The sequence below is a fragment of the Lonchura striata genome, chromosome 1A, assembly GCF_050655825.1.
Source record: "Lonchura striata isolate lonStrDom1 chromosome 1A, ASM5065582v1, whole genome shotgun sequence".
NCBI lineage: Eukaryota > Metazoa > Chordata > Aves > Passeriformes > Estrildidae > Lonchura > Lonchura striata.
Genome location: NC_140741.1, coordinates 20,899,493 through 20,923,537, shown reverse-complemented (window position 1 = coordinate 20,923,537; position 24,045 = coordinate 20,899,493). Strand labels below are relative to the sequence as shown.

Genomic DNA, 24,045 nt, shown 5'->3' with positions numbered 1-24,045 from the left:
GGCCACTTGCTCTTAAGGAGCCTCCATTAACTAAGGGATGATGAAGAAAAAGAACAGACAGATGTGGCTGCAGGGTTAATTTCTTCTTGTTGTTTCTGTCTTTCACAAGAGGTACTGTACAGGCTGCAGAAAAAATATCTATGTTATGGAAGTTCTGATGTGAACAAAGGCAGAGACTATTAAACAAGGGGTAGTGCACTGCCACAAGCTGTGATTACACTGAAAGTTCTGTTTGGGCAATTTTTCCCATTCTGCCTGTGTATCTGGCAGTGTCCTACATTGCCCTGCCCAGAGAGCATGGTGCAGGTGTGCTGTGTATACCGTGATCCATACATACATTTATTTGCAGGGAGGCACACAGGGTCAGGAAGATGCTAACCCAGTTCTCTGATTGATATGCTGTATAATAATTAAGAGCCCAAGGAATTGTTGCAGCCTGGATTGTTTTCTCTATAGACACTGGTAGCAGTATTTCAATGATGAAAAACCTGACAATAGTCCACAACTGTGTAGGTATGATATAGAATATTGATCAGTTAACGAATGGGAGTTCATAAATTTCATCTTATTCCTGTTGCTTATGTGAATTCTGACCTGCTTCAAGGGTGATGTTTTTTTTCTCCCTGAGGTTGGCTGTCATTTTATTAGATTGATTATTCTGCTGCACTTTTTTTAGTGTATAACTGAGTTCAGTTGTGCTGTATCAAGCCATTGAGTGTATGACAGAATCAGAACTAAAAAACTTGCATTTTAATAGTTATTTGCTGAAACTGGTACTGAATTTCATTAGTAATGATGGCATGTTGAGGCCATAGTTGAGAGCTTTAAGAACTCAGAGAAAAATTAAGAACACTGATGAATCTGGAGCCATCCTCTAATGTTTTGTTCTGTTTTATATTAAGTTAGAAAAAACCAAAGGGAACTTAAGCTGTCAATCAGCAGTGGTCTAATGGGAGGGTAGGAAGCAGAGGGAGCCATTAAGACTTTGACTGCAGTCCTTCACTGCCGAGGAAGTTTCTGAGCAGTACCTGGAGATTTACGGTCCAGCACTCCCTGTTATCCATGGGTGCCCTTGCACCTCGGGGCACAGCTGAGGGCTGGATGGGCAAGCTGTCACCCTGTCACACTGCCCTCATCTCCCCAGGCCACTGAGCTGTGGGAACTCAAAATGTCTCTCAGACATTTTTAGAGGTTCCAGGCCTTGGTCAGAGGCATTCTAGACCCCGTCAGGCAGCTGAGTTTGAACCATGGAATGAGTTACCAACTTTGAAGGTGTAACAAGCAGCCACAAAGGGTTAGATAGTATAGTAAATGTAGTTACAAAACAGAGGGGAATTTTTTTAGTATTGCACGGGGGGGGGGGGTTTAACACTTATACAGGGGGGTTTTTACTTTGTACATGGGGGTCAGAAGTTCTAAGATGGAGGAAAGTGGGCTGATCCTGTTCTTCCTCTTTCTTCTTCCTTACCTCCATGTTCTTAGTGATGTTGGCACTCACAGATTGGTTTAGAGTAGAAAAGCACTTATTAATATAGGTAGTAGTTATTGGGGGAAAACTATAAACATCTAATACATAATATATCATATAAAAGACAGCAGCAGCCCTGGGCGGGGAGAGAGAAGAAGAAGACACCAGGCAGTCAGGGGGTGTGTGTGTGTGTGCCTCTGCCTGGGTTGCTGACCAAGCAGCCGCAGCCCGAGAAGACAATCTTTAAAGAACTAGCAATAAACTGCCTTGAGACCAAACAACAAGAGGCTATGAAGTTTTTCTTTGGGAGCACGGGTTGGAGGAGAGACTTTACCACCACTCGAGACCCCAGACCAAGCCCGGGGTTGTCACCCTGAGTCTGCCGGGGCCACCAGCGGGGCCGGTCTGGCACCCCCGTTTCACCCAGCTGTCACTGGCAGGCTTGAAGGCTTGAGAGAGGGCTCAGCTCTGAGTTTGGAAACACCAATATTGACATAGATGAGGCTTAGGGGAACATGTCTTTGAAATTCAGTGTTTTCCCCTCCACTTTTCACATGGATATGTTTTTCTAGATTTCCATAAATCTGGAAAGAAAGTAGTTATTCATTTATCAAGATCCTTGAGCACAGCTTCAGCAAGGACAAGAAAACTCCTTCCTTTTCTTGCTGCTGCTGAGTCCCTTTGCTCACATGTGCTGTAATGATCATAACGATTATTTGATATTTGCCACTGTCCTCCTCATGCCACAAGGTGTTTATAGAAAATTATCAGTTCTTTAGGTGGATTTATCTTTAGATTTCTGAAGGGATGCTTGCAGGGTTTTTTTGTGTGTGCTCCCAGTTAGTTTTTATCTGTATCTTATTAATGTATCATTGATCTGTTTTAGCAGAAGGCTTCAGCTGTCAGACTAACACCCATTGTGAGCTGGGTGAAAGTCCAGTAGAAACAAATGGTGGGTGACAGGAAAACCAGTGGTTTTAAGGGGGGGCACAAGAGAGTAGAAAAATATAGATTTAAACATAATTTTTATACCCATAGCTAAACAATCCTTTAACTTGCTTGATATTTTTCTCCCCAAGCAAATACAGAATTTATGTTTTTTTTTTTTTTCCATTTTGATGTATTGCAGGCAGTTAATGAAGGAAATTTGATTTTAAGGCTGTGCAGCCAAGGCAACATGCTTCAATAATGTGTGTGGAAACTGCAGCATTAATAGTCAGTCCTTGCACTGTATTCTTATGGCATGTATTACATTTTTCCTGCATGCTGAGCAGCAAGAATCTTATTTGTGCAGCCTTTAAAGGAAAAGATAGAAAACTGTCAGCATGAAAATTTTTACTGTTCACTGTAAGATGTATATAAATATACATATGTATACAATTAGTCTGTGAAATTTATGGTCTGTATTAGAATTAAAAAAAAGGGCAGATTATAAAAGCCAAGATCAGTTTTCAAACCAATTTATATTGAACATTGAAGAGTACTACAGTATTACAGCCACACTTCCTGAGTACAGGTATTTTTACTGACCATAAATAAATTCAAGTAACCTTCAGTGCAATTTACTTGACCAAATCTTTTATGTGGGAATTTGTATTCGTGAATCACCATGTGTGCTATAATGAGTAAAAATGGTGTGTAAAATTTGGTCCTAAAAGTTGTGGTTTACAGACAGATGAGGTACTTACCTTTGACTTTATTTGCTACCTAGGTCATTCAAATCTATGCTCTAAAATAAAACCCCTAAGCCTCTGATGAACAAAAAAGCCATTAGTCATCAAGCCATGTTCATCTGTTTAATATTAATCAGCTGCTGTTTCTGAATTGATGTTTCTGTTCATGCCACAGAAGAATTACTGGGAGTGGTGGGTGGGTGCTCTGCACACAAGGTCAAATAGGCTGCAGAATGCTGTGCTGCTTTTTGCAGCAGATGGGTAATGTTACATGGATTTTAATTACTGCAATTGCTCCTGACTTTGAGGAAGTACTCTCCCTTAATAATGACAGCTTTGGCCATGTAATTGTATTTAAATTCTGTGGCTCAGATGTGTTTGTTTAAAGATGCCATGCCTCTGCCCATCTGGAGAAGAATAATTACTGAAGCTTAACTTTCTTGTTGTTCCTTTTCTAGTAGCAACCCTTTATACTGTATTGATATTTTTCAAGGGGAACTTGAAAGAGCCTGTTTTCATTGGGAGGGTGGTGGGTGTTGATTCACAGAGCTTTTAAAACACCTCTGCAGCTGACGGTCTGCAGGAATAATTTTGTTGAGGGATGCTCTGCTATGAGCATGGGCTTACAGAGCTCCTTTGATGTTGAGTTCTCACAGCTGTTCTGCAGCACAATAGAGAATGTGCCAGCAGATGACCCCTTGAAATAGATTTGTACCTGTGAAGAGGTTTTTTTAATCTCCTTTACCCACTTTTCCACTCCACTTTCTAGAAAGTACTAAAGAGCTCTTATTTCTTTCAATGTATTTCTCCTCCAGCGTGAGGAACAGTGAAGGAATACTGCTATTTGGGGTCTCCTTTTCTTTTTCCCCCTCCAATATCTACTTTTTGGTATAGTTTATTGCCCATCTCCCTGCATGTCATGCAAGGGTATATAAAGAGTTTGCTCTTTGGTGGGAACTATCTGGAATCCTCATTTCTTAACTAGTTTTCTGGATGTAGAGGCTGAGAGATGGCTGAAGATGGATAGAGTGGACAAATGGAAGGCAGAGAGGAACAGATGCATTTATTTCTTTCTTTCTGTGGGTAGGGGAAGAAATACTGTTTTTGTCTTTCAGTGTGGAAGACTGCTTTATATTTGACATTCAAATGGCAAAAGCCAGGAAGCAAGTGTCTGGGAAAGGTGATGGGATTGTTGGAAGTCTTTAACAAGATATTAGATGGATATCAGGAATGGCATTGATGTAGTTGTTCTTATCCTGGGAAAGATAAATGGACTACTTGATACTGCCCAGGGGCCCCTTTGTGATCCATTTTTTATTACTTTTATGTTCTTTGGTAAGCTAAGGATCAGGACTAGTTACATGACTGATTAATTTTAACTCGGCCCTCTACTAGTTTAATGCACTGACCCAGGGACAAGATTTATTGGTACTGCTGGCCAGCCCTGGGTCTGCATGTCAACTCCCTCAGCTTTCTGTGCTCTCACCCAGTCCTGCAGCACAGCCTGCCCACAGCAGGGGAGAGCAGAGGCACTTGCTCACAGACGTAGATATTGCAATGTCTTGCTGGTGTTTCCAAGGCCAAAGATTGGCTTGGAAATTGGAAAAAGCAGAGCTTAGGTAGTACTTCGAGGCAGGGCAGGTTGGGGAGGCTGAGCTGAGAGCCACGACCTGGCACGTGCATCCCTCAGCAGCACGGCTTGGTTACTGGTGTGAGCAATAGAGAGAGGGAAGGTAGAACTGAGCTAGCAGCCAGCAGCAACTAAAATAGCTCCAAGTTCTGAGGAGGAGCATAAAAATGTGGCAGCCATGGATGGGAAGAAATGATGTCTGGCTCCAGAGCAGAAGGCTGCAGGATCTGCTTTATTAAAACTATACTGTATTACATTCATATACAATTTAATGAGATACTATACTATTCTACATACTTACTTCATATCTATCTAATTAACTAACAAACTCGTGACTCTCTGCTGAGAGTTCGAGGCACAGCTGGATCCAATTGGTCACTGAACCCAAACAACCTTCACCAGAATCCAATCCAGCAATCACTTCAGGTAAACAATCTCCATACCACATTCCACATGGGGAAAACAAAGGAGTAGAGATAAAGATTGTTTTCTCTTCTTCTCTCTGTGCTTCTCCTGAGAGACAGAATTATGTCTCTCTGTCCAGAGAATGTGAATGTCACAGAAAGCTTACAAGCAGCAAAGCTCTGTGCCTGAAATGGGGGATGGTGGAGCCACTGTCCAGCATGCCTGTTATGAATAACGATGCAGTTGTTGGCTTTCACTGTCATGTATTGGCTCTTGCAAATTATTATTAATCACAATAGTTTTGATATAGTACAGTTGGTAACCACTTTTAGCTGCTTTAATATAGTATAATTAGTCAGCTTTTGTGGCCAATATATTAGTGTGATAAAGATATAGTTTAGGCTTTCACAAAATACTAGAATAGATACAATGTGTTGTGCATTGTAATGTTAATTTTTGAGGAAGTAGCTAATGCTTTTTTTGTGTAACTAACTGACAATGGTAAGAGTAAATTAGATAATATTGATTTAATGTACTTGAGGAGTATCTCATCTGTATGATAACATTGAAAAGAACCAAGAAAATAAACATTGAAAGAAAGAATGCAAGGAGGAATTTACCACTTTCCCTCTGGTTATCAAGAACTGTCAAACCACAGAACAGGACCTCATGAAGAAATAAAATATATAAATTTCATCTACAGTATGACATGTTCTTTAAGAAGACAAGTCAAAGGTTGAACCAAGCAAAAGAATTCCCAGAACATATAAACGCAAAAGAATGTTTGAATATGTATAATCTGCATGAATATGTATTAAACCAATACAATGAAAAAATGTATAAGAAAATTGTTTTAAGCTAAATCATGTACCTCTGGCAGTTGCTAAGCATTCAGTGTGCTGTTTATTGTCTCTTTTATCCCTTATTAAGCTTTTAAAAATTTTAAAGAGTGAGCCTTGTTTCTCACACTTGGAGACAGATTATCACAGGAGCTTTGACAACATCCTGACAGCAAAAGTTAGGGAAGGACAGAAGAAAGCAATGTGAAAGAAAGGAGCCAATGAACAGGGATGTATTTTTCTATACCAGCCAAGCATAATGAATCCTAAAATAGTAGACCTCACCCCTCTTATTTGGGTGTTTTGGTGTTTTTTCTCTTTCTTCCTTTTCACCTTCATTCATTCACTTTACTGGCTCCTCAATGTTTCAGTGCATACAGTGAGATCTTTGTCCTGCTGAAGGTTATATTTAATTTTATAATTTATATCAATAGGGCTGGGTTTCCACCTCTGGAACTTGGAACAGGTCATACAGTTGTTGCTGAGCAGCAAGCATACCCAAATTAGAAATGACGGGTTTTCCTATTCCCTATCTCCTGCTAGCACCAGTGCCAGTGTATCCAGCCTGTCAGGAAAATCAGGGAGTATATGCACCATTAAAACTATCTATATTTGTTTTCTGGAGTGGCTTGCTGCCCTTGATCTGGCTGGTGATGTGGAAGATATTGTTAGGAAAATAAGGCCACTGGCCCAAGGGAGGGTCAGGACCTGAGAACAGAAGCTGTGGGACTGATGAGCTTAAACTGATCACAGCCCCACACCCTGTTAGCGCAACTTCTGTTGCTTAGCCAGTGCCCCTTTTGGGTCAGGAAGGAAGTTTGGCATTTTGGACCTGACAGATGGCCTCTCAGAGATAGATGTAACTGGCAGATGCTTCTCCTAAGTGATCAGTTACGCTTTAACACTAGCTCTTGGCCTCTTGATGAGCTTGAAAAGGCCTGTGCAGCTTCTGCATCAAAAACTCTGCCTTGAGGCATTGTCATGTAGAATCACTGCAGTTGGCTTCTTAAATTGTATATAGAGCATAATAGGAAAGGTTATAACTGGGGGAAAAATATCCATTCAGTCCAAAATGCCCCAGTTCCACCCCTTCTTTTTTTTTCTTTAACAAATCTGTCAAGAGCAATTTAGGTTTGGTATTTTTATACTACTACTCATCCTGCTGTAAGGTGATGTGGAGTGGGCAACAACCCCTGCTTCAGAGAGTGCAGACCTGAAGAAAAGGAGGCTCAGGGGAGACCTCATTGCTCTCCAGAACTACCTGAAAGGAGGTTGTAGCCAGGTGAGGGTCAGGCTCATCCCCAACTAAAGATTGATAGGATAAGAAGAAATGGCCTCAAGTTGCACCAGTTTAGATTAGATATTAGGAAAAAATTTCTTCATCAAAAGGGTTGTCAAGCACTGGAACATGCTGCTTAGGGAAGGGGTTGAGTCACAAATGCTGGAGGTAATGAAAAGATCTATGAACGTTGCACTTATGGGCGTGGTTTAGCAGTGGCCTTGGCAGTGCTTGATTTGATGGTGGTAGAACATGATCTTGTCAGACCTTTGGTCTTTATGTGCATCCTCCCTCCTCCAGCACCCTCTCTCCCTTGCCATTTGTGACAGGCAATGTGGTTTATCCTAAGACAAGTACATCAGGTGGGAATTGCAGGAGGGCCTGTCTGGGTGCTCACATAGCATCCACAATGTCCTCCGCATGGCAAAATTTGTTGCAGCCAATTGATATTTTGTTATTTGCAATGACCATGTGTTCATGCATGAAGCCATTCCACAGATATGTAGAAAAATCATATTAACTGGACAGTGCTATAACCCTGGAGTCTGAATTTTCTCTCACACTTTTTAAATAAAGTTTAATTTGGTAAAGTTTCTCATTCTTTGAAGGAATGAAGAATATTATAGCAGTGTTTGTTACAGAGTGCTGATATTAATTACAAATAAGTATAATTAATACAGTAAGAAATAATTTATGTGTAATTAATACAGTAAGAGATAATTTATGTAGAATTAATGCACTAATAGTTAATTGCTATAAATGCAGTCAAATCAAACCATTATTTTTCAGATAATATGTATGATTAGAGATTTGTGGTTCATACAGTCTTATAAAGAAGTCATCATAATATTATGTGGCCATGATACTGAGCAGGGAAATTTAATACCCGAACCACCAGAGCATTGCTTAGTTCTTTATTTTCTATATAATTATACATGAAAGTCAATAAAATAGCTACTTTGTAGGGATTTATATGGGGCAGGATTTACAATGTTAAATATGATGGGTTTCAAACCCTGTGATAAGTATATAAATGGGCCATTTAATTGTCCTTGATACAAATTCACCCTACTTCTTTAGATTTAGCTATTCCAATTAAATGCACTGAGCATTTCAGATTATTAAATTATTAGGTGTTTTGTAAATGCTTTATTTGAGATCTGTTGTTGGTGAAGGAACTTGAAAAATACGTTTATCATGATCTGCCTTCTAATCTGTATGCTATAGCCAACAAATATATGGCTTTTTTCATCCTTCCCTTTGATAGTGCTGTCATTTTGTAAGAATATGTGCAGAAGGGAAAGATTCTAGGTACTTATGCTATGCTACAGATATGTTTTCAAAAATATCTTGTGCACAATAGCATTTTTTGTTTCCTGGTTTTCAGACAGTGAGTGATATATCTAAAGCCAAGGTATGTCAGAATTGTACATAATTTCAAAAGTTAGTGATTTCTGGGTTTGGACAATGGGAGATGAATTTGTGTTCTGCTTAGAGCAGAAACAGTATCATGAAGTCTAACAAAGCCACCTGAGTGAAGCTTTTTGAAGGATGAGACTGGAAAATTTCAGGTTAAAAAGGAGGTTGCAGACCTCTGACAGCTGTGAAGATGTCTTTGAAATGATTTATTTTGGAATGTAAAGATATCCACGTATTGAAATAGCAAAGTTAGTTCTGTAAGAGATGGTCCAGCCCTGTTTAGCTGGACATCTGCATGTATGAATTGGGGTGCAAATTCTGCAAAAGGATCAGATAAGATCACTTTAAGTCATCCACAAAATCCCTTAATGTTTTTAAATATACCTGGAAGCATGGAAAATGCCATTCTTTCAGTTCAAATTGAGTATTCCTGTATATGAGGGAAGGAAACTTCAAGGCTAGTGTTGAGGACTCTGGGGACTTAAAACACTTGACAAAAAAAGAGAATGTTTTTACTCTTCAATTGCCACTTTCATTCTCTCTTCTCTCAACCCTAGTTAAATTGAATTTTCTATCAATATTACTGGTCTTCATAAAAAATACATCTTTTATTTTCCTCTGCAGAGTAAAGTAAACATGGCACACAAATTTACAGTGAGACTTGTCAACAGACACATAAGATGATGGATATTAGGCTGAGCATCAACTTTCTCTTATATTTAATTTACTACTAGTGCAATAAAACTGTCATCAGATTGAATGGGGTTTTATCCTGCATCAGCTAGAAAACACTGCTATTAAATTGGAAGTGTACAATTTTGGTGTATACCATATACCATTGTTCTCTTGCTCTCTCGTGAGTTATGAAAATTAAAAAGTTACGTACAGTATCATGCTGTGGCTTGCATGTTCCAACATCTAAGTAGGGATTTAGTCTGGGTAGTTCAGGGCATAAAATTAATTGATGATTGATAAGGCTGCTTTTTCAGTGTGAAAAATAATATGTTTTACTGCAGTAAGGACCTGAAATCTCTTAATGAACATTTGTTTGAACAGAGTGGATGGAAAGAGCCCAAACATTAGTTCCACAATTTCTGGGGGGATGTCAAAAACAGTAGACAAAAGAAGTCTTTTATGTGCTCCAGCTTAGGGGGTGACGAAATATTTAATAGGAATGCGTTCATTTAAAAAAAAGGCTTCAAAAAACAAAAGAAAAAAAAAAAGGCTGCCCTATCCCAAGAAATTCAGTCTATTTTTTCACAGTTCAGGAAACCAGAATCCATTGGAATTCACTTTCTTGGAGATGAGAGTATTCAGCTTTAGGGGTCCCTTCCTTGCCAGTTTGGTTTTTTAGGTGGATTGATAGGCCACAGGAGCACAACAAGTGGCTTCCTAGGGCAGCACCTGGGAGTGCTCTGACATGAAAATGGGTATTTTTTTCATGGTATTCAATGTTAGCCATTTGCATTCCTTTGTTTTAAAGTAGCTTCTCACTTGCAATTATTTGATATTACACAAGGTATCGCAATGTATCTACACATGATTAATACAACGTGCTCTGTATGTGGCATATGAAATAAAACATTTTGAAAATCTAGGCTGAATCAAAAATGAACAACATATGCATTTATAGTACATTTAATTTACTAAGAATGACAAACTTCTGTTATTTAATATTCTCTGAGCATATATTATGTTTAATTTGCTAAGAAGTACAAACTTTTATTTAATACTCCACTGATACTCGGAGACCTGTTAGGATTGATGGCTGGTAGTATACGGATGTGGTCCTTGCCTCTGCAAAACCTAGAGGTGTCTTTCACTTTTTATTTATTGCAGTACTGAAAATATATCTAAGTACCAGTAAATAGGTGACTTGAACAGACTGAGCCTCTTGTTTTTCATTGCCATGGTCTGCTCTGTGATGTGTATGTTCATTAGAGATGGTGTGGGGCTGACATCTTCCACAATTAGTGCTCACGTATAATGAGATGCATTGCTGACAAGGACTCTCTTGTTTTCTATAGTTTCACTGAGAGGCCTTTTCCTTCTTCTTTGGCACCAATCCATTAAAGCCGTTGCACTGTGTTCAGCTGGTGACTGGGATTGAAAATAATTTTCAGCCATTGAAATTTTGCTTGTGTGTCATCAGCTCCACCTCTTGGATTAATTTGGTTTTTGCAGACCCAGCACATAGTTCATAAGGGGATTCTCTCTGGGAATGTAAAAAGTCCTGAGGCAGTGCCCTAGTAAAAGCATCTGGCTCAATTGCTTTGTCCTGCAAGTTCAGTGCTTGATAAGTAGCAAAGTTTAATTATTAATTACTTGGCTAATAATTTGGGTTACATTGTCCTCTAGTGGCTCGTCTAGATAACGCCCTGCTGGCAAAATCCTTTTGCCTTGTGTTTTTAAATCCTCTGATATTCTTTTCATCCATGTCCACCAAATAAAAAATTTACTTCTCCTTGTATCAGTACAGCAGATCTCTTCTCTTGCAAAACATCTCCTGCAGATGTTTTGCTTAATAAATGTGTATTTTGAGTTGTTCAAAATAATAGTGGGATTGTGAGAAGCTAATACATTTAATCAAAGCATTTGTTGAAAATGTATATATCCTTCGTATCAACAGTAAAAGAGAACAAACTCAAAATGTTTTTTTAAAATAGATTCAGGACTAGTTTATTTCTAGAAAATACACAGAGGTCTTACATAAAGGAGATCAGAATGGCCCTCTACATGTCCTGTGGCTACTCACTCGTAAACCTCAGAAACGCTGGGTTTTGGACCTGTGGAGAGGAATCACTGCCTTTCCTGGCAAGCATAGAGAGCACTGGAGTGCTTTGCAGCTGGGTGTTTGCCAGCATAATGCAGATGTTTGCAAGTAGGAAGGGAGAGCTGAAGCATGGAGAATTACCCCTGGGTGTTTCCAGTGACAAAAAACGCCTTTTATATTGCTTTGCAAAGGTGATGCCCTGTTCTGTAATGTGCTGAGTTGGTTTTTCCCCTGTGTCAGAGCAGAGGGACTGCTTCCAGTAGAGGCCTTGGCCCTGGCCATGGGAAGTGTGGCAGGTAGTGTTTGGGCAGAACATGGCACATGTGATGCTCCAAAAGGCAAGTCTTCCTTTTTCCTGCTGTTTCTTCCGTGATGAAATGCCATGGACAAATAGACTCTGCACTGCAGAAAGAGTTTCTCTGTGTATAAGAGGAGAATGATAGATGGTTCTGTTTATATCTCCAAGATTATTTAGGAAGTAGCAGTTATAAATGGTGAAGAAATGTGGTATCTCTTTTAAAGAAATAGTGGTGCACTCCAGCAGGGTAATAGCTCATGTTTTCTGTTGCAGTTTGCAAGGGCAGGAGAGACAAAGGAGTACTTGTATCTTACAGAATTAATTTTCAAGGCTTTTTCAAGCTACCCTGCCTTGCAGTCTATCAGGGAAGTACTATATTGGGATTCTGTAAAAATTCCTTGTTCATGTCCTCCATTTCTGGCTATGTTTTATTCTTCCCTTTTAGAATCACAGAGTCAGAAAGTGGATTGTGTTAAAAAGGACCTTAAAGATTGCATAGTTCCAACCCCCCCACCATGAACAAAGACACCTGCTAGAGCAGGGTGCTCAAGGCCCCATCCAGCCTGGCTTTTTGGGGAGACCCTTCTTTCCCCCAGCAATGCTGATGGCAGAGGCAGTTTGGATCATGAGCAGATATGTCCTGGCTGCTGCTGGTGGTCTCACCCCAGTGAGGGGCAGGCAGCGCCGCTGGGAATGGCTCACTGAGCTCTTCTGGGGTCCTGTTGGGATGCTCCCTCTCCAGGGTTCCTGGCAGTGTGGGATGGATGCCAGCCAGCTCATTCCCTGGGCTGGGATCATCCTCAAACACTGGAAGAGTAGCAGAGCAGCTTAATTTACCCTTGACACGGTGGAGTTGAGCATTTGGTGGTGTCCCCATACTGGCTCAGGGTGGCACACACCCCCACACCTGCCATAGCTGGGAATGGGACTGTGCTGGCAGAAAGAAAAGGTATAAAGGCAGCCTGGGGGTATAAAATGCTTTCACTTTTTGAAATCATGTGGTGTTGCTCTTACAATTTGTTCAGAGGTTTATTAGGCAGTGATGGATGCAGGAATATTTACATTTTTCTAGGGAATCTTTTCAGTTGTTTTCAGTTCAGAAATCAGGTAGTTTCTTTACTTCTTAATCAGCTGCTAGGAGGAGGGTGATGGTTTTTAGTTTTGTCTAACAAAACTTTTCCTTTTTAAAAGCTCTTTTGTCAAGTCTTGCATCAAAATTTTTTGTTTCATGCTTTGTGAAGTTTTTTTTCCAGGGGTTTGTATCTATTTAACCAAGATTCTAATTCAGAATGTGGGGTTTTATCCTTCATGTACCACAGAGTAAGTGGTGCAGATTGATTGATTGGAGCCCCCTGACTACAATATCTGCTTAAACATTTTGACTTTTTCTTCAGGTATCTATCAGGCCAGTGGTTGCCCCCACTCTACACAGGAATCTTTTACAGAAAATCATTATTGCTTCCCAGTTGTGCTGTTTTTGGCATCCCTGTAGTGAAAGGGTTCTGCCCCATCAGTAAGGTCTTTCCACCAGCCGCTGTGGCAATGCTCAGGATCCTCCTGCAGGAAAGGAGATGTGATTGACCATGCCCATTTCTCTTAATCAGAAAAATGCAGGCTTTTCTTCAAAGTAGGGCAGGAGGTTCTTCCTTCCAAACAGCTGTATTGCTCTCTGTTCTCTTCCAGCTGTGCGTTAACTCCACCTTCCTGTAGTGCCTTTTACATCGTGGTTATGCCAGCAGAGTCTTTCCAGAACAACCTCACCCTTAATGTCAAACTCAGTCAGAGCTGGAATCTGATGGAATCCATTTTTGGTGAAACTGATCCCTCATGCTCTCTCTCACAAGGCTGTCTGGGCACTGTATGTGCTAATGGGAAAAATAAAATGGTAACCTTGTGTGTTCCCGGAGTGCTGGGAGTGATCCTGCTCCGCACAGCCAGGCGTTTGTCAGGCTTTTAACAAGTGCTTCCCACCCTGTGGGCCTCTCTAGTGCCTGCAGATGCAAATGTGAGTGCACCTTGCTCCCTAGCAGATGTCTCTGGAGAACAGATGTCAGTGCTCACTGCTTTTCTGTATCAATGTAAAATAAAATGCATCCTGCAGTGGAAAACAGGTGGTAATTTTATTTAAATCCTGCTCTTTTGTAGAGCAATGAAACTCGTGAGATATGGTACAGCTTTTCCAGGGTTTCCATTTCAATAAGCCTCTAGTCTTGAAGCTGTTTTAATCAGTCTTCTCTATCAGATATTCTCATTTCTGCATTGCCAGAACCCACCTGAAATGATTGCTTGCCCTCAAATTAACAGTGATGGTGTTTTGATGGTGTACATTTCTATTTCAGGATTAATTTCTGTTTGGCTTTTTCTGAAGGCAGTGTTCAGCACTGAAGTGGCTGTGTGTGAATTGTAATGTACTTGTGTTATCTCCTGTCAGAATAACGAAATGGTGGAACTGCAGAGGATACGAATGAAAGATGAGATTCGAGAGTACAAGTTTCGAGAGGCGAGACTGCTGCAGGACTACACTGAGCTGGAAGAGGAAAACATCACTTTACAGAAACTGGTGTCCACACTGAAGCAGAATCAAGTAAGCCTCAAAAGATTCAAGGCACTGAACTGTAAATTGTCACTATTTTCTCCAATTTCCATAATGTGATCCTGCAGGGCAGTTTGATAGACGTTTCTTTGTACGTTTGGAGGGCTTTTTTCCCCCAGTTGGGTTTCTGCTGATCACTTATTCTAAAATAGTGTTGCTGGCCATTTTTGAAATATGGGAAGGCTCTTACCTGAGTTTTGAAAAATTGTGGTGGAATATTTCATTGCAGAACTATGGAATCACAGAGGAATTATTTTAAAAGAGTTGCATATTTCTGCTTCATGCTTTTCCCATTTCTCAGGTATTCGATGACCAGCAGCCAGCTGTCCTTTAAAGTGAACAAAAGAGGTTTGGTTTCCTGTCAGAAGAGTTAATTTGTAGTGGTGAAAATTTAAATATCCAGGTTGGATGTTGTAACACTTCCTGCCTTTTAGATGCTGTCTAGACCATCATAATATTCATAACACTCTCTCCTCACCTGCCCTCAGAGGGTCACAGCTCTGCACTGCAACCCCTGGTTGTGTCCTGACCTATTGCCTGATGCTCTTGGGGCTTCTGTGGAAGAGCCAGCCCTGTCACAGTTTCTGGTGGCAGCCTGGGAACAAAGCTGCCTTATTCCTGCAGGAATAAGCAGTGCTATTTCAGCTCTCTTTTACTGCTTTTTTAACTGCTGCAGCACCAATGCGATTGAAACGCTTAAAACAACAGAGTTGTGCTGCAGGGAATACACAGGTAATAAAAATGGGTGCATAACTTCCTTATTTATGAAGAGGCCTAGTCTTTCACACTCCTGAAATGGAATTTATAGCAGATCATCTTTTTGCCAGACTTATTTACTCAGACAGCAAATTCCTCCTTTGAGGCATGGATTTTTTTCTCATCAACCTCATAGGAGACATTTTCACATTTTCAGTAAATGACCCCTTTATGGACTGTCCTAGTTTTCCTTTAAAATGAAATCTATTTGCAAGTGTTTATATTTGTCATAATATTTCATTCTAACTGAAACTGAATGCCAATAGTCTGTGGAAAAAAAAGCATTGCAACATTTTGAAGGGCTTTAAAAATCAGTCATTTTGCATCACAGATCCATGCACTTGTGATTCCTAAAATTACTTTAATCTCCAAGATAAAATTTTAAGAGCATTTTATACTTTAATGGTTGAATTTACAAAAACACGTGTTATAAATATTGGTGCTAAAATGTCATTATCTACATGTTGGGGTTTTTTGTAGCTTTTTAAAGTAAGAGTCTATGAGAAGGTAACCATAGAAATACAGACCTCTAGCTTTTATATGTATGTAAAATTTAAAAAGTATTGGTTGTTTTGTTGGATTTGGCTTTTTTTCATGTCCTTAAGTTATAAACATAGCTACTTGCTTGCATTTTACAATTTTTCCAGATGGACCTGTGCCTCCAGTAAGGAAAGATATTGAATTGCCAAATCTAGATTTGAAACTCTCATGGATTTTCCTTTTTTATTGAAGGTGTCCCCTATGTGTCCCCATATGTCCCAATATAACTTTGGGACTTTCTTTGTTGTTTGATATCTTTCCAGTTTCTGGGTTTGAAGATTAGTGCTTTGGTTTTTAAGTTTGCCTTTCCAAAGGTTTATGATTGAAGACTTTTGACAGGTTGATAAATATTCTACTTCAATAGGAATGGTGGATATCTTTATTTTTGCGAGAACCTTATTTTAGTTTGATTAAAAATCGATATATGTCAAATATAAAAAAAAAATCTATACAATGCATTAAGATTGCAGATATTAATGTGTTTGAATTATAAAAGCATCAACTGTAAAAAATCGTGGCTTTTTAAGAAAACATGAAAATTCAGTATTTTTTTCCCTCTTTCACCAAGCTATTAAATTCTTTCACCTAATAATGAGACTTTCTTTTTTTTTTCATTTTGAAGTTAAGATGCACATGACTAACATGATTAGAATTAAATTTTAAAAAAAACCAAATTGCCATGATTTTTACCAGGAGTGCTAGTCAAGTGTAGACATTGACCTTGACAAACAAAGCTCTTCATTGCTGTGGGGTTTTCCAGCAGTGAAAAGGAAGATGATGCAGGACAGCAAAGGGGAAGCATTCTGCAGTGGGGATCTCCTGCACTGTCTAGGTATTGTTGATCAACTGGGTTTGAGCTAGGCTTGGTTTTTCCAGGCTTTGTTTCTTGTGGGGTGAAATGGAGAGGACTGAACAAGAGAGCTGCCTCTAAAGGACAGAGAAGCAGCTGCTGTTTAGCTCGGCTCACAATGCCCATAAACACCTTGATAAAACATCACACTTGGTGTGGGACAGGGAACTACATTCTGAGGACAGAGCAGTGAGCCCTTCCAGTGCTGCCAAGGGTGTCACTGGGACACATTCCAGGCACTGTGGTTGGAGCAACAGGCTCCTGTGTGCTCCAGAGGGACAGCCCTACGCACAGTCCAGGGGCTCTGGGGGGGCTGAATGAGCTCTTTGCTTCATTCTTCTGGTAGTTTAAAAATCTCTAGCCATTTTGGAGCATCTTGGAGTTTAAGCTGGCTATACAAATAGATGCATGTTTAATTTTTTAAATTAAATGCCTCTGGGGTAATGGAGAGCCTTGTAAAGTACAGAGAAGAGAGCTGAGGCTCTTCTACTGGTTTTGTACCTTCCATCCATATTTTTGGGAACTACCAAGATAGTTGAGAGTATCTCTGCCCATGTGATTTTACATTCAGTAGGAATTGAGATATGAGGTCACCTTCAGAATATTTGCAAATCATATATCAGCCTATGTTAACCTAAGATCTATGAATACCATGATATAGCAACATTGCTTATGGCGATTTATAGTAAATCTGCTATTACCAAGAAATCTGCTAATAAACAGCCTTCTTCCCATGAAATTTCATTGTTTATCATAAGTTATTCAGAAGAAGTTTTCTATTTCTTGGGTCTCACATGCTGAAAAAGCCAGCACTGGAGTATTTAACAGAGAGAGCTGCACTTGCACTTTTTGATCAGTCAGTTCTTTGCAGCAGCAGGCAATGTCTGGTGTCCTAAACCACAGTTTCTCTAACACCTATCTCAACAGGGCTGATAAATGGCAGGTTTCCACAACTCAAGTTTTAGTATTATGAATGTTCTTTGTCTTGTCTAATTCAGGTTGAATACGAAGGCTTAAAGCATGAGATTAAACGATTTGAGGAGGAGACAGTGTTGCTTAATAGCCAGCTAGAAGATGCCATCCGGCTGAAGGAGATTGCAGAGCATCAGCTGGAGGAAGCTCTGGAAACTTTAAAAAATGAAAGAGAGCAAAAGAACAATCTGAGAAAGGAACTGTCCCAGTATATCAACCTCAATGATAGTATGTATAATAACCATATTAATATATCAGTAGATGGGTTGAAGTTTTCAGAGGATGGGGGTGAGCCCAACAATGACGACAAAATGAATGGACACATCCACGGGCCTCTTGTGAAACTCAACGGTGACTACAGAACCCCCACGAGTAGGAAAGGAGAATCTCTGCACCCTGTCTCTGACCTCTTCAGTGAGCTCAACATATCAGAGATACAGAAACTGAAGCAGCAGCTCATGCAGGTAAGGGCTGAATTTAATGTCCTGGAGTGTTCAGACACATCCTATGAACTCTTGTGCCAGTTTTGCCAGTGATCATTCCTGGTGGTGTCCTTGACCATTTTCCAGACTTCTGCTTTGGTGTTTTTTCATATCCAGGTTTTTCCAGAAATATCCCTAATAAACAGAGTACATGCCTGCACAAAAGTCAGTGTGACCTGAGCAGATATTTAGTGCAAAGGGGAGAAAGGGATGTGGGTGCTGGGGTTACAGAAGGTTAGATTCCTTTTTTCCTGCTTTCATAGTGGTAAATGTCCCTGAGATTGCAAATGAAATAAGGTATTCTTCAATATGACTAAAGCTATCTGGAAAAAAAAAACAACCTCATTAAAATACCTGCGTCTACAGATTTGATCATGGTCCCTTGCAAGTCAGAGGGAGTTTCTGGTGTTAAATTCAGCTGGAGCAAGGTTTGGCAGGCGCTCAGGAGAGAACAAAAGGAGGGCAGCGCTCCTCTCAGCAGTGTGCACTGGGAGCATGTGGCGTGTGGGCTGTCACAGAGCGCCCTTGTCCTGCCAGCAGCCCCGGCGGGTGCGCGGCTGCAGGGGCGCCTCGGGCCGGACAGCCAGCGCTTGTTCCCTGCTCATCCGTGCCCAGCCAGAACAGGAGCCCGGGATGCCAGCCAGAGGAAGGCTCTAGCTGCCAGCCCCAGTGTTGCCATGGGCTCAGAAGTGGAGCGGTGCTACGCAGAGAAAGGGTTTGGCTGCCCAAGCTGTTGAGCATCTTGTCTGCCACAGCAGCTTGATAGGTTTTGGCACCATCAAGGAAACACCCAGCATCTTCCAGCTTCAGACTTCTGAAATGCACCTTTGTAGAAAATAGCAGGCTCCAGCACGGTGTAGATGAATGGAGGCAGAGATCTCTGAAGTTTGCTCTTGAGGAAAGAGGTTTATTGGGGGTGCAGGAGGGTCCTGCCTCGTGCTCCCAGACGCAGCATGTGGCTGGGCCTGAGAGGGTGAGGGAGAGACAAAAGGATACTCAAGGAGAGGGGAAGCTCCAAGAGAAGGGGAGGAGTTCCAAGAGAGGAGGAAGTTCCAAGAGACCGCGTGGCCCCTCAAAGCCTCCTTATAAAGGGGCTTCGAGGTGGGTTGGAATCAGGCATGGCCAATGGGGTTGCATGCACTGATGTTTTAGGGGAGGAATAGAGGTGCGAGGTGAACCATACATTTTTTGGGGGTGGGATGGAACAATCCATTTGACCCCAGGACCCATCCAAAGGCAGGGGTATCATCCAGCTAGCTGGGAGAACTGTTTTCATCCTGGTGTATTATTTATGAACAATCATATTTATCTATCATCCGCAATACACCTCTTCTAAAGAGAGGAAATGTGAGCCCTTTACTGCTTGAAATGTGAAAGTTGTTTTGGAGTGAAGTAGAGCAAAATCAGCTTTCAGTGCTTGCTAGAGTCCGTCCTGTTTGCTGAAGAGTTAATTATTTTATTGCCAAATTCACTGTGGGATATTTTGATCTGAGCTGTGACATGGTGAACATGAATGACATCTAGTGCTGTGCACCAATAACTTTGACACAAAGTATACATCATTTAAGTAAAATACAGAATTTTATTTGTATGTTAAGCTTTTCCAATTTTAAAGAATACACAGAGTGTATATTGTTAATATATGCACCTGGAAGAACATATACAACATATACATGTGTATATATTATATGTGAACATATATATTATATGCAGCTTCTAATTTGATTGAGAAATAAAATGTTACAATTTTAAAAACAGTTTCAAAATAAATGCTTTGAAATGTTCACATTTCAAAATACACTGTGCTTTAAACCATAATTTAAAATGAAATATATAAATTTTGAGTGAAAGTTGCTTAGAAATGCAAAAAGAAAGGGTTGCTTTGAGTATGCTTTTTCTTGATTTTATTAAATTAAATACTGAGCACAATGAGTTAGCAAACTTCTACTTGAACGATATTATAATTAAATTTATCTTCTCTGAGTTAAAAATTTATATTCCCTTAAACAAAGAAGCAGCCTTCTCACAGTCACTAGGAACACACTTAGGACCTTAAAAAAGAAATTATAACTATTTTTGGTCATAGCATTTGGTCATTGGCACATCTGTGCCAATGGTGGCCACCATTGTTTGGCATTTACAACCTGTTAAAAGATTCATGGTTTAAAAAGACAGACTAGACCTCATTGAAAGCCTGATTCCTTTACATACTGTATAGAGTCACTGCAAAATGCTGATGTTTTACAAAGTGATCTCCTTCTCTGTTGAGTTACATCAGTTCATGTCACACAGATTAAATTTGGATCATAAAATTAAATGTGAAAAATTCCACCAGAAGTTTTCTTTTGTGTGGTAGATGTGAGACTTAATCAAGTTTAAAAGCTGACAAAAGGTAAATCATCAGCAAAATTGGATTTCTTTTTTCATCTACAGTGTCTTTGCCATATAGTGTCAATTCAGCTGTATCTGAATATTTGGTACGAGTTCCTCCTATTTTCTGTGAAGAGGCTGCACTAGGACAGAGTTTCTGAAGGAACTGATCATTTATTGAGAACTATTTTTATGAATATAGGACATCAGGTTCCTTTTTAGGATAAAAGTAAACTTCAGATTTTCCATTTTGTAAGGGTGGCTGGCAAATTGTTTTTGCTCCTCAATTTCATAAAGAAGACTTCACTGAAACAGTATGACAAATATAATTCCTTCCAGCTTTTGGATGCTGCTGCTTCATGGGCTGTGCTGGTCCCTAGGAGACATTTAATTGCACCTGTTCCCTTTCCATATATATATATATATATCTGCTGTGTAACAAATGTCCTGCTGAAAATTTTCATATTCTGAGATTTTTCTTAGGAAAGCTCAGGGCTTTGCATTCTTCCTTCCTATTTGTTGTCCAGTGAAATAATTCTTTATCTCATCCTTGAAGTGTAGGACTCCTTTTCTTCCCATTGTTATGCTTTCCCTTTTTCTGAGGCAAATATCACATTTGGAAAACTTAGATAAAATTCTCTTAAAAAGGCAGAAAAATAAAAAGTCCCTGCAGCTCAGTTTCTGACACTCTTCTTCAGCTGCCTTGTACTCTTGTGGCAAATATGCTATAGCTGAGATTCAGGGTTCTTGAGATGAGTTCTCCTGTTAATTTGTTGCAGTCTCCCCCAGGAACTGTTCACTGAAATTCTGATGTTGTTGAAAAAAAAAGAAAAGAAAAAGGTGAAGACGTAAATGGCTGTGGTTAAATTGCTTTCCATAATTGCAAACTATAGATGCAAATTGGGAAGGAAATCTCCTCAAGCTGGAATCTCTGAAGGGAGGGATGAATCACAAAATAGATACGGCTAGTTTTGAATTGCTTTTATTTTCATTTTAAGATTATAAGAATCCTTACTGCAGCTACCAATTTCAGTGTCCAAAAAATGCACCAACTGGGCTGAAAAATAACCCAGAATTGCCTTAAGTTTACTGTGGTGGAAATAAGAGTACACTGTTGTCTAGAAAGGAAATATTATTAGCATATTTGGGAACAGGAGCATCATTAATATGCAAAAGGTGTGCTCAGGACTGAGCTGGAGCTTTGGGGTTTTTCCCTTGGCAGTAGGAGCATGTATTTATGGTTTTAAACCGAAGGGGATTAACTTAATCCATTATTGCTGGTCCAGAATGAATAAAATTGAGTAGGTCTGTGTATTTCCTTTTGCTTGCTGTGCAAATTGATATATGGGTTTTAAAAGTTTAAAATGTTTTCTCTGGAAAGAATCCTTTCTGTTTGAAATTAGTGTTTCCAGAGCAAATTTATGTTCAGAAGAGAAATTATCGTCAAGATCCAAATTAACTCTGCTACATGTTTTCTTCATGATAGGGTATAATGGTTCAGATCAGTAGTCCTGCAGGATCAATTCTGTCTGATTAATTTAAGCAGGCACTGAAGCAGTGTGCTGCTTTAGCACACAGTTGTTTCCTCAAAGGAAAGGCTTTATTGAAATAAATATTATTTAAAATAAATATTTATATTTACATGGGTGCAATCTACAATGAATTGGCTTCTTTGGTGTGAACATGCCCACAGTGGACCCATACACTTTAATAAGCCAACTGCCTTTGGTGTGTAATATGTGGTTCTTTATTATCACTACAATTGCTCACTAGAAGGTGAAATCCTTTAATTAGCCAAAAACAGATTTTTTGTGCATATGCATAGCTCACCTTAGCAGCCTGAGGGAATAAATACCTTCATCTGCTGAGGGCAGTGTTGCTAACACTGAAACCTGCTATACCAAGTGGTAACAACTGGAGTTCAACTGGAGCTTTCTAGGGAAAGCAGACCTGGGGCAGGGAGCTTGACGAAATAAAAGAGGAAAGCTGGTGAAGAGACTCCAGCTGGGTTGATCTCTGAGGGTCCCCAGTGTGGGCCTGACCAGGAGATCTGTAGAAAGTGGTCACTTTTAAGAAGATGCACTTGGCAAAAGGGAAGATTACCTTATTTTGGATTTTCTCAGGAAGGGTGGGCTGACATGGGGACTGAACAACAATTAGAGTGGCAGATATACTGGGATAGCAATAGGCAAATGAAAAATGGAGGATACCAAAATACTTGTGGTTCCTGGCTGTCTTCTTCTGCACTGACAAAACGTGGAACACTTCATATCTAAAGAGAGAGACTCTTCCTGGATCATAAAATAATGATGAGGTTTAGCCCTGTTTTTTTTAATTCTTAAGGCATCAGTCCTCTGTATACAAGAAAAGTAGGCTGATTTTTTTAGATGTTTATCACAGTGTCTATTTTTATTTGTACATTTCTGCCTGCAATTGATGGCAGGTGGAGGCCATGTTTTGAGAGATTGTCTATGAAACCAAGGGATCACTGTGTGCTCCAATGTCTTAGTACTTCTGAGCAGCAGCCATGGCTCAAAAGCCTGGTTAAGAGGAAACAAGAGTTTGAAGCACTGCTTGGAACATTATGTGAGATGGTATTAATACCTTCTCAGTTTCTCAAAGGCTTTTCTTTTCCTTTACTAAGATTTGTGGTGGCTGATTTGATTCTCTTCCACATACTACTGATAGGGAAGGAAAGCTTGGGTTTGCGGCTTTTTTTTTTTTTTTTTTAAGTTTTCTTAAAAACTGAAAACTTTAAATTCTCAGAATTAATAATTCCAGCACTTACCAAGGGAAGTGCCATTTTCACTGCATGTGCTGAGATACTGCAGCAGGGGGAAAGGAGATCAGTAAACCTGGTAGGTTCAGGGTCTTAGTGTGAATGTCATGAAAGGAAGAAGAATCTTATCTTTGTAAGCATTCCTCTGCTTCCCAATTCACACCTCAGAACAGGACAAAGGGATAGGAAAAAGTTGGAGCATTACACTTAAAACTTGAAAGTCTTTCAGGTGTGTTATGATGAGTAGCAAATACCTGAGAAGATCAAACTTGTAAGCTTGTTTTGTTCACTTGCTTTAAAATTGCTGTGCATTAAAACTTCTAGAGGTGTCCATCCTGATGCCTTCTGTTGCTCATCATCCACTTTTCTATGTGGATATTTGGAAAGAAACTTATTAGGTCACTACCTGTGGGTTGTTAGTTACAATACAAATCCTACTTTTTCTGGCTTGAATTTAAACAGACAGATTTTGCTTGCAGATAAATGCTGGGGATGGGCAGTCCTGGGAGTTGCATGTGCTCAGTGTCCTGATCTCTGCTACATTTCCACATGGTAGGTTATTCAATCTGTGGAAATGTACCCAGCTAGTTTTTTTACTGCATTTGCCTTAATGAAAGTGTGCAGCAGTTCAAATATATAAATGAATATTGTGAAAGATTGGTAGAACTGTTAAAGGGAAATATAAATTCAAATTCTATTGAGAAATAGTTTACAGCTGACAGTGATGCAGTTTCTGTGTTCAGGGAACATACATACTAATAAATCCTGTATCAAAACTCTAACTGATGAGACAGTGCTTGGGCACTTGGTAATTCTTCAGTGAGCAACATATAAAATTGTGATCTAGTGATATTGGAAGTTGTAACAGATGCTGGGATTTTTTAAACCTCTGAGAGTTACACGGTGCTCTATAAATTGA

General features: G+C 39.8%; 1 protein-coding gene across 12 annotated transcripts in view; it reads left to right on the top strand.

Annotated features, from left to right (window-relative positions):
* Window positions 1-24,045, top strand: part of BICD1 (BICD cargo adaptor 1) — a 167,377-nt gene that overhangs the window by 103,840 nt on the left and 39,492 nt on the right. For 8 of the 12 annotated variants that reach the window (XM_085568982.1, XM_085568979.1, XM_085568977.1 and 5 more), the window contains exons 3-4: window positions 14,216-14,368; window positions 17,489-17,959. In XM_085568982.1, coding sequence (XP_085425108.1) covers window positions 14,216-14,368; window positions 17,489-17,959 — 624 coding nt within the window. The remainder of the gene's footprint in view (window positions 1-14,215; window positions 14,369-17,488; window positions 17,960-24,045) is intronic. The other 4 variants (XM_021540005.3, XM_085568981.1, XM_085568976.1 and 1 more) reach the window with 1 other exon arrangement.